Below are 14627 nucleotides of genomic sequence, written 5' to 3'. Positions count from 1 at the left end.
AACATTTTTAATAAAAGGAAACATGATTTTTTTTTAGCGTTTATTTCTGTTCAAGGCAAATATAAAACAGAAAGTTTAGCAGTGGTCCATTATAAATGTTCTAATGTATCTTATCTGTCATCCTTATTTTAAAATAATGTATACATCAAAGCATAAAATTTCTGTTTTCAACCTGCCCTTAAAGTTATGTCTACACATTTATTTAACAGATCTTTACAAAGGCTATGAAAGCAAGTTAAAATACCTACATGTGACATCAAATTATTTATTCTGTTTGAATATGCCTAATGTGATCCTAAATAAGGGATGCAGGATGGTTATTTCAGTTTTGAGATATTAATTTTTATATTAATACAATTAGTCATAAGCTTTTATATATATGATTGTTTACTTTTTGTGCTTATTACATTGCAAAGCACTTTCTCTGTAGTCCTGGAGCTGTTCTTTTATAAGTTTCAGATAAATGAAAATACTTTTCAAAGACATTATTGAGGAAAAAAAGCATTTCAGAGGTTAAGCCACCTTCAGTCATTGTCAGAGGTTTATAAGTCAGCACCATCATGCCAGGTTTGATGACTAGATGATAGATTATGTTGTCATGAATGACTGGATATTTGAGGGGAATTTTTGATTATTTTATCTATGTTTTTTGAACAATTTTAGTGGGAGATTGTCAAAGTTAATGCAGAACAGAAAATGTAAGCTGCAGTTACACTGTTCATGCACCAGGGGAGCGCAAGGGAGCACAGTCTAAGCCCCTCCCTCAGGTCCTCCCCCAGCGTCCTAGCCCTCCCACATCCTGCCCCCGTCCCCCTCCTCCCTGCCCCACCCTGCCATCTGGTCCTTTTCACACAATCACAGACACACACACACACACACACACACACACACACACACACAGTCAGTTTTTTTCTCCCTGTTTCCTTTCACAGTGGAAAAACAGGATGAAGAGGCTCTTTCAGACTCAAGGTTACCGTGGAAACCCCCTTATTCTTTCTCTGTCAAACTTGCTTACATTGTGACACACACACACGCACGCACGTATGCACAGACACACACACTTATACAGAAAGTGACAGAATGTTGGACATTTAAAGTTTAAAGGGACTAGGGCTACAGCTGTCCTTCTGTCTGCTGTTGTTTGCCTCCTGTTTGCTTCAGACAAAGAACTTCATTCCCCCCTCCTTCTCTTTTCCTTTTCTTCTCTTTCCTCTGTTAAAACCTCAGCACTCATGAAGAAAACTTTTCATAAATAATAGCTTTACATGTCCGCAGTGAGTTTTCATAAAAAGTTTTTAGTCCTTGCTGGTGTATAAAACTTGGCAGAAGATTTATTTGTGTCTCTTTGTGGTTCTTTCTGAGCAACCCACAGCACTTTTTCCTAAGAACTACTCAGCCCAAAGATATTGATGTTGAAACTAAAACCCTCTCATCTGTTCCAGTTAAGACCGTCTCCAGCCCTGGAACGCTGAATGGAAAAAAACTTAGTTTGAAGTTATATAAAGTTAATGTTGTGCTTTTCTGCTATCTTGCCACCAGAGGGCCAAAGAAAAACACTCAGGGGGTACAGATATACAAAGGAGCACATCATCTGAAAGCTTTTAGTGGGTTAAAAATAAACTTCAGGCAGCACAAACAGGGAGTGGTGATGAGTGGATGAATGGAGTGCATGAAAGACACGAGAAGAGATAGAACAGACAGAGGCTTTGCTTCTGGGAGAGACCTTGAACTTTTATATAAGTTGAGGCTACATGTCAGAGTTTGCCACACTTTCGCCTCTTTATGTTTGTCTCATTTTCTTTGTGTGAACTTTCTTTCTCTTTTTCCTTTTCATCAGTCTTTTTCCAGTTATTTTTCTACTCCAAGCCTGGCTACCCATCACCTTCTCCACCACACATTTTCTCCTTTTAAGGAGTGAGAGAACAGGAGAAAGAGGGGATAGGAAGGGAGGGGGGTACTCTCAGGTCTGCTGACTGATAAACAGACTCCTCTTTGTGCAGTTAGAGACAGACAGACACACACACATGCGCACACTTAGTTACATATTGACAGGGACCTCAGCATGACTTGGCTCCTCATGATTATGTGCCCCCCTTTTTGGTCCCCTTCCCCCCTCTCCGTCTCTTTTTTCCTCTTTCCACTTAATAAAAACCAGAAGTCAGAAATGGACAAAATTAGTTTTTCTTTCACGATGCACACATTCATACAAGTCTGCGCGCACAAGCACACACAAACGCAGACAACCCCCCTTCTCCCTCATTTTTTCATCATCTCTCAGTGCCAGGCAGCTGTTGGGGAGACGAGGGGGAGGTGTTCCAGTAAAAGAGACGTGCATTCGTGTGTGTGTGTGTGTGTGTGTGTGTGTGTGTGTGTGTGTGTGTGTGTGTGTGTGTGTGTGTGTGTGTGTGTCTGTATGTGCATGTGTTTGTGTGTGTGGTGGTGGTAAGGGTGGTAGTGATTTGTTTCCACAAAAGAAGCTGTCTTTGTGTGTAGGCATAACAAAAAGGCAGCTGGGATGATAAAACATGTGGATGTCAGCTCTCCACAAGTGTGTTCATATATGTGTGTGTATGTGTGTGTGTGTGTGTGTGTGTGTGTGTGTGTGTGTGTGTGTAGTCACACATATGTTCTGCTTCAGTCACATCCTCTCCTCCCCCACAATGACTAAGTGTAAAAGGGCGCAGTACCACATAGCCACCACCAGAGGTGCCATCAGCTCATAAATGAATCGGGCTCTGCATGTGGAAACCACGGAGCAGCCATTTTACAATCTCCACACCAGACCCCATTTTATGAATCAGCTATGATGTCAGCATAGCTGGGCCTGATTCTATTGGCTAGAGAGTAGTTGGCACTGTAGCTGTAATACAGCGGATGCACACACATGCTCCTTGAGTGGCTCTCCATCTCTCCGAGATGAGCACACACACAGGCACACTCTGACCCACTGACATGATGCCTTAACTAGGTTAGTCATCTCAGACTAACAGGATTGTCATCCCTTGAGATTATTTGCTGTTCGTGTCAGACATTTTTTACCATACACATACTGTAAATACTTGTCAGCCCCATTAGCAGTGTTAATGTTGATCATTTATATATGTTGGCACAGTATTTACATGTTACAGCTTTCACTCTTTGTTGCAGTAACTTTTTGATTTATTTATTCTTCTCCATATTATCATTGAGTATTCTTGAATATGTGAATGATTTTGGTCAGGCCTCAGTGTTTTGGCCTCTTTCTCAAGATGTTTATTTGTAGATTCTTGTCACTTCCTTGCCTTTCAGCTGTGTTTGTGTGTTTGGTGAAGATATTTATGCAGTTTCCTGTCAGATGTCCTGATGGATTTTCCTACCCTCTGTGTGTCTGATGGTTGTCTTCCTGCTGTGGTTTCCTGCTCTCAGCAGGGCCTATGACTGGAGTGTTGGACACACAATGATGTTGTTGATTCATGGTGGTGATACACACAGACGATTAAGCTATCTCACACAAGTTATACTCATATGGGGGAAGTCCAGAGTTAAAACAGATCAGATTGGCCTAAAGCTTGAGTCTGACTGTGGATATGAAAGATGTTATAGTTTCACTGAGCAGAATGTGACACTGAGTGAAACAAAGGAACGTATTGAGGCTACTGTCCTCTGACTGACTGGCTGCTTGTGTGTATGTGTATGTTCCCAATGAATGAGCTGAGGAGCTCATTAAAGGGCCGGGGCTTGTTAACAGACTGTCCCACTGATTGGCCTCTCACACAGAAACAAAGCACTATGTGACTGCACATATGGAGGGATGGAGAGACGGATGAGTGCGTTGTTATGCTGAAGTGGCTGTCTGTGTAGGGAATAGTGTGTACACAGTGAATGCACTTGAATGTGGACTGTTGGTATTGAAAATGCTGGAATAACTCTGAGGAGGTTAAATAACCAAATGGCAACATGTGCAGAATTAAGGGCTTAAGGTTTGGTAACTCTAGATAGAAAATCTGAAAAACACACAAGTAAAAAAGTGCATCTGAAAATGCTGATACAACTTGTAATTTTCATTTCCAGATGGCTGCTAATCCAAAACCTTGTATCTTGTATTGAGAGGGTTAATTGTAGCTCTGTAATTGCATGAGGTCATCACCAGGCAGTGGAAACAGGTGGGCTGTTCAGCACTCAGAGGACTCTTTTTATTGATGCTGTTTACTGCTTCCAGACCAAATATCATGAAGAGAGACAGCAGCACATCGTGACAGTGCACTTTGTACCTGGAACCTAACAGGCCGCTTTTACAGAGATTATCAACTCTCCTCTGTATTAGAAGTAGCATATTGTATTATGGTGCATGCTCTTATCACATTTGTTGTGTAATATTCATTTCTTGTGCAAAATCAGAAAAAGATATACTTGAAACTGTATTTTTATTTATGATAATTGCTCTCAAACAAGAATGAGAGAAATCCTACTTGAAAGCTAGATGCTGTCTCCCTGAGAAAACATTACCAACAACCAGGGCAAATTTGGCCAATTTCACAATTAACTGTCAGTAAACGTAACCTCTGTCACTGGGAACATATGAGAAGTGCAACTGTACAACAATTAAACCCAAATTTAATAAAATAGTTTACTTTGTTAAATGTGCCTAAATTAGTTAGCTAAATGTACCTTACAGACTGCTGCTTCAATTCAAGTTTAAGTTAAAACAGGAGCCAAATATGGGGCTGCCCATTATTTTTCAGTTTATTATATCGGTGGAATTTGGTGTATTTGCCTCTTTCCAAATTTTAGTTTTAAGCCAATATGTTGAGCTTAACTCTTAGGCTCCTTTGTGAAGCTGGTTGTAATTTATATTCCAATGTTATTTCAGTAACACTGAGGTACCCACTTATTATTTACCTATGAATCTGATATTCTTTACAAGAAAATTAATTTCTTATGTTCATTTTGATTACTTATTTTAATTCAAGGTTTATCAACATTCTATAAATAATAGTTTACAGATAAACTATGATATGATAGGATAATAAGAGAAAGCCACCCCAGATTCAGAGCTGCTTACTGAAAATGTCTGGTGCATGAAAAATTACACTTTTCTCGTTTTGACTCAAGTTCAGTTCGCTATATTTAGTTCATCACTTTTGGGTTAATTTGGAATATGAGTGGTTGTATATTTGAAGCAGAAACAAATGAACGATGCTGACATCCAGTTCTCTGCTGGTTTTGGATTTAATGTGTCTGTGCAGAGTGGGCCGTTGAGAGGTCAGCCCCATGTGCATGTTCATCTTTCACTCTTAATCCTCATCCTGTGCACATTCACCCCCACACACTGACACATCCTTACAGTCACATCCTGACCTTGTCAGAACAAGTTTGTGTGTGTGTGTGTGTGTGTGTGTGTGTGTGTGTGTGTGTGTGTGTGTGTGTGTGTGTGTGTGTGTGTGTGTGTGTGTGTGTGTGTGTGTGTGTGTGTGTGTGTGTGTTTGTATGTGCGTATAACACAACCTTACCGTATGTGTGTGAGCGAGCTTATTGCAAACTTTGAACGCCTTGCAGCTAACAAATGTCCAACTATATTTACCAAGCCCACACACGCCAGGGTCATATTCACACAGTGCTACATTTTATAGCAATTCATCCTACCGAAGGCCATTGATACAATAATCCTAACACCTCCATGACACCACACAGTTGGAAGAGTGATAAAGAGAACGCTGAGCCAAGTCAGTCAGCTGTCAGCCATCACATATCTTTCTCTTTTTTTTTTCTTGCTTTTACAGAAACACACAATAATATGAGACTGAGCTGTTCTAATTTTCAGTCTCTATATTCAACATTGTAAAGAAAAGTGTTTTAAATCAAGTGTCCTCTGTCTTCTATCTTTCCTGAATTCTACTGCATTTAACAAAATTATCTTTTGTCCTCATCAGCCAAGAAAGACCAGGATGGCGGAGACGAAAAGAAACAATTGCAGAAGAAGAAGGTGAAGGAGCTAAAGGTCCTTGATGGCAAAATTTCACAGAACCTCTGTAAGTCCAAATGTGCCTGATGACCTAATACTGTTACAATTGCTCTGTTAACAGAGTAACTGAGCAAGTTAATTGAGATAAATTTTCTGAGTTTTCTCCTTAATTACATTTTATTGTGTTCACTCTTACAGCCATTTTCCTGGGATCATTTCGTCTTCCCTATGAAGAGATCAAGAACGCCGTCCTGGAGGTTAATGAGAAGATCCTCACAGAGTCAATGGTTCAGGTACAGAGCTGAGATCTGATCTAAGTTTATCATTTTTATCATGTATGGTCTGATAGTTGGAGTGCTGGAAAAAATGTAAATTTTCCTTGTAATATTTTTAATTGTACTTTGTATAAAGTCCTAATTTTGTCTTGCAATACTGGCTGAAGGCTGCAAAAACATTTGATGTCTCCAAACTCCAACAGTCACATGTATTTTTTTCTTACTGCCGTGTAGAACCTGGTCAAGCAGCTGCCAACAGATGAGCAGATGAGTCACCTGGCAGAGTTGAAGGATGAGTATGATGATTTGGCTGAGTCTGAACAATTTGGAGTTGTGGTAAGTAATCATATGGACTCACAGAGAAATCGTGGTCAAAAAAGATCTTTTATGTTTGTGTAATCTGTTCAGTCTGAATTCCCACCTGACTTGGAAATGACTCACCACAGATGAAGCGAGGAAATCACTGTGATGTCAGACGAGGCAGAGAAAATGCCCAGTTATTGAGACACGGTCAGACCGTGTGGTGAATGTATTAGACACAGAAAATCCTCCGGCTGTTAAACAATGGCTGCTTTGTTTAGAAGTGGAAAGTATGAGTAATAGATGGGATCCCCTTCATTCACACACACACAAACATGTAAACACAGTGGAAACAGATAGAGTGGGTCTTCACTCGCCTCACAACCTTTTTTTTCCTCCCAGATGTCCAGCGTGAAGAAGCTGATGCCTCGACTTAAAGCCATCTTGTTCAAGCTGCAGTTTGAGGAGCAGCTGAACAACATCAAGCCAGATGTGGTGTCTGTGACAGCAGCTTGTGAAGAGCTGAGGAAGAGCCAGACCTTCTCCAAGCTGCTAGAGATCATCCTCCTTGTCGGCAACTATATGAATTCTGGTTCCCGTAATGGAAAAGCATTTGGCTTCTCTATGTCATACCTGTGCAAGGTAAAACCACTCGTAGAAGAAGCACATGTATAATCAATGAACAAATAGAGGGTTAAGAAGCACACACCTTTTCACAAGAGAGAATCCATTCCCCAGCACTATCATTTACTTTCTCTGTTAAGTAACATGAGGTACCAAAATGTGAGAATAACTAACCATACACACAGCCGTACGATAGCTATAAATTGATTTCCTATTCAGCATGCTCTTTTTTTAATCAATACTTTTTCCACTCAGCTGCGTGACACCAAATCAGCTGATCTGAAGCAGACGCTGCTCCATTTCCTTGCTGATGTGTGCCAGGAGCAGTATCCTGATGTCATGGGCTTTGTAGACGAGCTTATCCATGTGGAAAAGGCCAGCAGAGGTACACTGGACATCTCAGTGATGAAATAAAGTCCATCCCTGAAAAAAATCCTGTTTGAATCTTTGTGTGGACTATGAGTTAATGTTGGTAACATACAAAGAGGTCTTATTTATGCAGTAGGTGTATACATTATTAATGCATCCTTTATGTCCCCTGTAGTTTCGGCAGAGACAATCCAGAAGAACCTGGAGCTTATGGGTCGTCAAATCAAGGACTTGGAAAAATCTCTGGAAACCTTCCCTCCCCCACAAAATGACAAGGACCTTTTTGTGGAGAAGATGTCCATATCCATTTTATACAGCTTTTCAGCGATGGCCTAACACAGTCAATTGATTTCTTTTCATGAATAAGCATTTAATGTTTTTAAAATACAGATATGACACTTGTTTGTTCCTTGACAGAATATCTGTACAGTTTTGTGGGTGCTGCTCATGAACAGTATGCTAAGCTGGATCTCCTGCATAAAAATATGGAGAAGCAATTCAATGACCTGGGAGAGTACTTTGTGTTCGACACAAAAAAGATTTCTGTGGAGGAATTCTTTGGCGACCTCAACAACTTTAAAAACATGTTTCAGGTTTGTTTGTGTGTATGGGAATGAGCTGACTCTTTTGCTTTTAAAAAGGGCGCAGGTGTGGTTAATAGTCCAGCTGACCACTTAACTCACAATGAAAAGATGAAAAGATGAAAGACAAACATCAAACCAGGATGCTGCACACCTGCTTGTGTTGACATAATAATGAAAGAAAGGGACTTCAGTATTATGACAGTTTATGCATCAACTTTGATCATGCCTTTTGGAGGGTCTCCCCATGTAACTTGTTTTACCAGTTACTGTGGATAACTGCCAGGTTTTGAAGTTTTGTTTGCATACACACACATCCATCTGATCTGTATAACATTTCTCATTTAACTTTCATTTTTAATCTCAACAGAATTGAACCAGTGACTGATATTATTTCGTGTTCATGTTCTTTATGTTTCATCTTTTCTCTTATTCTCTTCTTTACTCACCAGCAAGCAGTCAAGGAGAATCAGAAGAGGAAGGAAGCTGAAGAGAAGATCAAAAAGGCCAAACTAGCCAGAGAAAAGGCGGAGAAGGAAAAGGAGGAGAAACTCAAGAGGAGCCAGCTCCTTGACATCAACGCAGGTCATTTTTGCTGGACCATGTCTGTTCACCTTTGTGTGACTGAGAGAAAGAGAAACACTCATGTCTGTCAGATAGCATTTCCCTCTGACTCCAGTTGGGGGCAGTCAGAGTCCACACTATTGAGGTGTTTTTGTGTGTGCGTTTGTGTGTGTGTGTGTCTGAATGAACCATAAGAATTTATAGACCAGAGTTAATCTAATGGTGATGACTCGTGTTTGATAATAAGTAAGTGACAATAAGCTCCAGAGAGAGTTGAGGACAAGGAGTATACAGGCAAGGAGCCTCTGGACCTCTCTCCGCTCTTCCAGAGAAGGAGGGATTTGCTTCCATTAAAGCAAAGTGAAAGAAGGTCTAAATCTCTTTATCACCAAAAACACATTTTTGCTCTCATATGAGATGCTGTTATAAATTTCTTGCAGCATATTGTCCTGCGTAACACATACACTCACACACCGTCTCACTCACATCCTCACATACACGCATTTAGCACTCAAATCCTGCCTTGCAGAAAAACATTTATGCAGAGGCACTTTTTCCCTCTCCTCTCAGACTGTGACCTAGTTTCAGTGCATTCCTCCTCTCTCTGGCTCCACTCGAGCTCTCCTGGGACGCCACAGTTCCACTGTCAAAATGCTCTACAGCCTCAGCTTATTCTGCTTATTTGTGTGTGAGTGAGCTAAAAAAGTTACTTTGTCTTATTCGACAGAATGTTTCTGCTTTGCTTTGCTTGTGTTTTGGTGAAGCCTTCCTGTGGCCAAAGTTTTTCTTCACTTTGTGTGTGTGCGTGAGTGTGTGTGTGATGTGAATCAGTCTGTTTTGTAACTCTCTCTTACAAAAAGTCTTTCTGGCCTTTCCTCTACTGCTCCATGTTCCAGCTGGCTTCTCCTCTTCTCTCTTTCTTGCTTTTGTTTCTTCAATCCATCTCCTCTCCCTCCTGCCCCCTCCCCCCTCTTTGCCGTTCATTTAAAGGACACTTAAAGAAACAGAGCGCTGAGGCTCTCGTGGAATATTTTGTCTCTGTTAAAAGTATGGAGCAGACATTTTGTGGTGAAAGCACGGTAGTCAAATTTCATGTTCAGCCTCTGGAGGCATCAGGACTGGAACATAATAGAGCCAGAGGGATGAATGTGTGTTCAAATTCATGTCTGGCATACACACACCTGTTCTTTGTTCTGTATTTGTTTATAACTCTCATCCTGGCAGGCAGTAAAAGCTTATTTTGATAAGCGGCTCATTCTTCTCCTCCTTATCTCCTTACCTTATCGGGTATCTTAATATTTGCCCCTGGATTTAGTGTCCACCATGTTATCCTAAGTAACTGTACCTCTAAGAAGGCTCCACCCAAATCAGCATGATGCAGTCTTTTAATGTGATGTTATTCCAGAGGAGGGAAATTCAACAGTGGTAAGATTACTCAAATTTCTTTTGTTAATTTTTTTAATTTATGAAGAAAATTATCAAATATCATAATTTTAAAAGGTGCCTGGTTAAAAATGTTGATTGAATAAAGCTAGGCTAAAAGCTATTTTTGTTGTAAAATGTCCACCGCGTTATTGTCCACAGAGTTATCCTCCATGGATAACATAGTGGACACATTCATTGTGACATTTATTTTTAAAAATTTTTAAAACATATTAAATTTAGCAGATTGAGACATTTTTTGGTGATAGCACGGTAGTCAAATTTCATGTTCAGCCTCTGGAGGCATGCAGGACTGGAACATAAAAGAGCCAGAGGGATGAATGTGTGTGTGTGTGTGTGTGTGTGTGTGTACGTGCATTCAGGGGCTGGAGATCATTTACATACAGGTGGCATATTTGACTGGCCCTGTTGCCGAGGTCATTCAACACCTCATATTCAAATTCATGTCTGGCATACACACCTGTTCTTTGTTCTGTATTTGTTTATAACTCTCATCCTGGCAGGCAGTTAAAGCTTATTTTGATAAGCGGCTCCTTCTTCTCCTCCTTATCTCCTTACCTTATCGGGTATCTTAATATTGGCCCTGGATTTAGTGTCCACCATGTTATCCTAAGTAACTGTACCTCTAAGAAGGCTCCACCCACATCAGCATGATGCAGTCTTTTAGTGTGATGTTATTCCAGAGGAGGGAAATTCAACAGTGGTAAGATTACTCACTTTTCTTTTGTTATTTTTATTTTTATTTTTTTTGAAGAAAATTATCAAATATCATAATTTTAAAAGGTGCCTGGTTAAAAATGTTGATTTCTTGTCAGCTATCCAAAATCCTGTTAGCTTAAATGCTAATAAAGCTAGGCTAAAAGCTATTTTTGTTGTAAAATGTCCACGGCATTATTGTCCACAGAGTTATCCTCCATGGATAACAAAGTGGACACATTCATTGTGACATATATTTTTAAAAATTTTAGAAGCATATTAAATTTAGCAGATTGAGACATTTTGTGGTGATAGCATGGTAGTCAAATTTCATGTTCAGCCTCTGGAGGCATGCAGGACTGGAACATAAAAGAGCCAGAGGGATGAATGTGTGTGTGTATGTGCATTGAGGGGCTGGAGATCATTTACATACAGGTGGCATACTTGACTGCCCTTGTTGCCGAGGTCATTCAACACCTCACATTCAAATTCATGTCTGGCATACACACACCTGTTCTTTGTTCTATATTTGTTTATAACTCTCATCCTGGCAGGCAGTTAAAGCTTATTTTGATAAGCGGCTTCTTCTTCTCCTCCTTATCTCCTTACCTTATCGGGGATCTGAGTGTACAAGGAATACACTCAGATACCCTCAATGTCTTGTGAATTATCTGGATGTTCTCCTCTGTCACTTAATGTCTCTCCCTGGACAGAATGCCCCAGTTGTTGGTTTAACCAGTGAAGGTCAGAGTGTGTTTGTAGTTTGTGGCCTTGTCATTCCTGTGTGAGTCAGACAGACAGACGCTCTCTCAGTAGAGCCTTGTGTGTGCCTCACATTTGAAGTTTGTGAATCCCACGTTCTTCTATGATTTTTATTACATTGTAATTTATTGTATTTTCTGACTATCAGATCCTGAAGGGCTTTATTTGGCTCTCTGGGAGTTCAAGATTGAGAGCACAAGCCTGGAAAAGTACTGAAGTGCCTAAAGTCCACACGCTTTTTTGACTTCAAATCAGATCCTTGCTCAACAAGTTGTTGACACATTTTATATCCTGCTGTACTAAAAAATCAGTCCTCTTGTGTCATACACTTATCTTTGGACGTATTCCAGACCACTGTGGAACCAGCCTTTTCCTTCTTCTGCAGCTAGGTGTCAGTGCTGTCTGTGAAGATTATTGGAGGCTGTGTGTTGTTACATTCAGCAAAGGGTGTGTGCATGCGTGGTTTATAAGCCCACACAGATTCTGGCATGGGAACTGCCACTAGGAGTGCTCGTGCTCCATTCAGAAAGCAACACAGAGAGGAGAGTGGGGGAGGGGAGAGAGGAAGAAGGAGAGAAGAACAGCAGATGCTCTCTCAGGGATTAGACTATGTTGTTGTCTCTTTGGGAGCAGAGCTAGAAGAGGAGAGGAGGAGAGCAGTGGGTTAGAGGGAGGGTGAGATGAAGGTTGCATGACGTCTCACCAAGGCAGCTGCTAGAGAGGAGCATGATCTTCCCACGAAAAAAAAAACAGAACAGAAATTGTCTTTTCAACCAACACTTTCTTTTTTACATATTTTCCCTTTCCTGTGTTTTTCTGTCAATGGGTGCTGTGATCCCCTCTCTCTTCCCCATTCATACCCTCATCTGTTATTGTGTGAACATCCATTAGGAGTGCTCTTGCTCCACTTGAAATGCTGTCCAGCCTTTGTGTTTGTGCGTCAGCATATGTGTGTCAGTGTGTGTGCATCCACAGCAGCGTCTTGAAAACCTCATGATCTAATGCTATTACACTAATTAATCCCTCTAATGTCCTTACTTGCTTCAGGCTTTGCCTTGCTGTTTGTATAAAGCTTGTAGTTGTTGATGTGTTTGTGTGCAGAGCATGTGCACAAGCTGTAGCTGCCTCAGCCCATAAATATGTTGTATTGATGTTTTGTTTGATTTTGCCATCAGTGGTTTTGAGGCCATTTTTTATTGAGTTTCATAATAGCACCATGAACTGGACGTCTGTTCCTCTACAGTCATGTGCCTTGACAAGAGCACATGATAAACAGCAAGTGACTGAATTCTGCAATTGTTTTTACTCCTCTTTTAGCTCCATCACTAATCACTAACAAACCAAACACTGTTTCTTTTCACTTTGAAAAACAGGATTGAAAAGTGGCTGTAGTGGTAATTGTTGCTTGCAGTTGCACTCACACAAAGGCACTTTAGAGCTAAATTAATACACTTTTCAGTGCTTTGATCCAAGGATGTTCCAGTTTTAGTTTGAGTTCACTGGGTCAACAAAACCCTGTTATAACAACGTTGTTAGTTATTTGCTTGTTGCCTCCAGTGCATTTTCACAAATAGGTTTGTGTGCCTGTGGTTCCACTGGGGGTTTAGCACAACCATGTGATTAGTGTGAGTGGAAATGTGCCAGATGTGTTTACCCGGAAGGAGAAAAACATGGCCTACATCATCCTGATGCATCCGTGCAGTTCCAGGACTTGGACATTGAGGGGTGTATGTGAGCTGTGAAACGGCTGTGGAGTGTGTGTCATGGACTTTCTCTGACGTGACAGGCGAGACCACTGGCCATCTGCTTCATGGCTTACTGCAGGATTAAATATTGTGCATGTAGTGTGTGGATGTTTGAGGAGAACTATGTGTGTGTGTGCGCGTTTGTGTTTAGGAGTGGGGGAGGTGAAAACATAAACCTTTAACCCACAACCTCACTGCCCCTTTTTTGGACCCCTGTGTCTCTATCCAGCTTCAAAGGAAATAATTAAAACCATCTGCCTGAGTGCTGAGCTATGCCACTGACTCCTGCTCACAAAACAATCATGACTACACACACACACACACTTGTACACAGGTCTCCCTCACACTTTGTCTGGACCCCTTCTGTGATTTAAGCCTACCACACACTGAGTCTGTGCAGACGATGTTGATGTAAACAAACAACCATAGCCAAGTAAACATTAAACGTGCAGCAGGGTCCTCCCCAGTCAGCACCCTTTTTACTGTAAGCCACAATTACTCATTCTTTAGTGTTTTAATGTTTATGGGGTCTCACTTTTGGTCTCAGTGGGTGTGTCATTCAATTAAGGCTGTGTTTTTACATTTATAGAGGTTATATCACCCTAAAAGTACTTTGTATTGCCTCTGGTAGTGACTATAGAACCAGGTCACTGACTATCTGGGTTAATGTAGCTAATTTGCTCACGTGGCTGGTAAATAACCCCTTGCCAACATGTGTGTTGGCGTGTCAGAGTCAGAGGTTGATTGAGGGTTTAGAAAAACCACCAATCGCCCTCTTGTTGTCAGGAAAGAAAAGTATGCATATCTCTGAGTCCTATTTATGCAGAATAACACTGTTGTGATGACAGATTTAAATGTGTGTGTGTGTATGAAACAAAAATGTTACAATGTAAGATTAAAATGTTATACCTGTTATTGAAAATGCATTTCTGAAACAGTATTGTGTTGCTGTGTTTACAGAGGGGGATGAAACTGGTATCATGGATGGCCTGTTGGAGGCGCTGCAATCTGGAGCTGCGTTCAGGAGGAAGAGAGGACCTCGGCAAGCAGGTACCCTAACTCAATCGAAGCTGTAAATCCTAACAAAACATACATGTGTTTCAAAGTGTCATGTCTTACTTGATTTACAGGTTTGTGTAGACTTTCTCACACGTTTTTGGTATGCTCCGCTACTCTAAAACACATGTAGCACATGGGTCTCATTTACTCCCTCTTCCACTCCGTCTCCATGTTTCTGTCAACAAAAAACAACAGATTTGTTTGTGTTCCCCAGTTTCTCTCCCATCTGTTGCTCAGTTACCGTGGGTCGTGTTGCTGTTCTCTGGCC

General features: G+C 40.9%; 1 protein-coding gene across 1 annotated transcript in view; it reads left to right on the top strand.

The window, feature by feature from the left end:
- The window catches only part of diaph1 (diaphanous related formin 1), a 115975-nt gene that overhangs the window by 90065 nt on the left and 11283 nt on the right, over positions 1-14627 (top strand). The window contains exons 18-26 of the mRNA XM_074674182.1: positions 5910-6008; positions 6140-6234; positions 6451-6552; positions 6919-7158; positions 7396-7525; positions 7685-7810; positions 7939-8102; positions 8543-8675; positions 14261-14350. Coding sequence (XP_074530283.1) covers positions 5910-6008; positions 6140-6234; positions 6451-6552; positions 6919-7158; positions 7396-7525; positions 7685-7810; positions 7939-8102; positions 8543-8675; positions 14261-14350 — 1179 coding nt within the window. The remainder of the gene's footprint in view (positions 1-5909; positions 6009-6139; positions 6235-6450; positions 6553-6918; positions 7159-7395; positions 7526-7684; positions 7811-7938; positions 8103-8542; positions 8676-14260; positions 14351-14627) is intronic.

Source organism: Halichoeres trimaculatus, unplaced genomic scaffold (genome assembly GCF_033239565.1).
Source record: "Halichoeres trimaculatus isolate MK-OKI-2021-1 unplaced genomic scaffold, fHalTri1.1 fHalTri1_scaffold_7, whole genome shotgun sequence".
Lineage (NCBI taxonomy): Eukaryota > Metazoa > Chordata > Actinopteri > Labriformes > Labridae > Halichoeres > Halichoeres trimaculatus.
The sequence above is the reverse complement of the archived record's forward strand: the minus strand, read 5'-3'. Positions and strand labels throughout refer to the sequence as shown.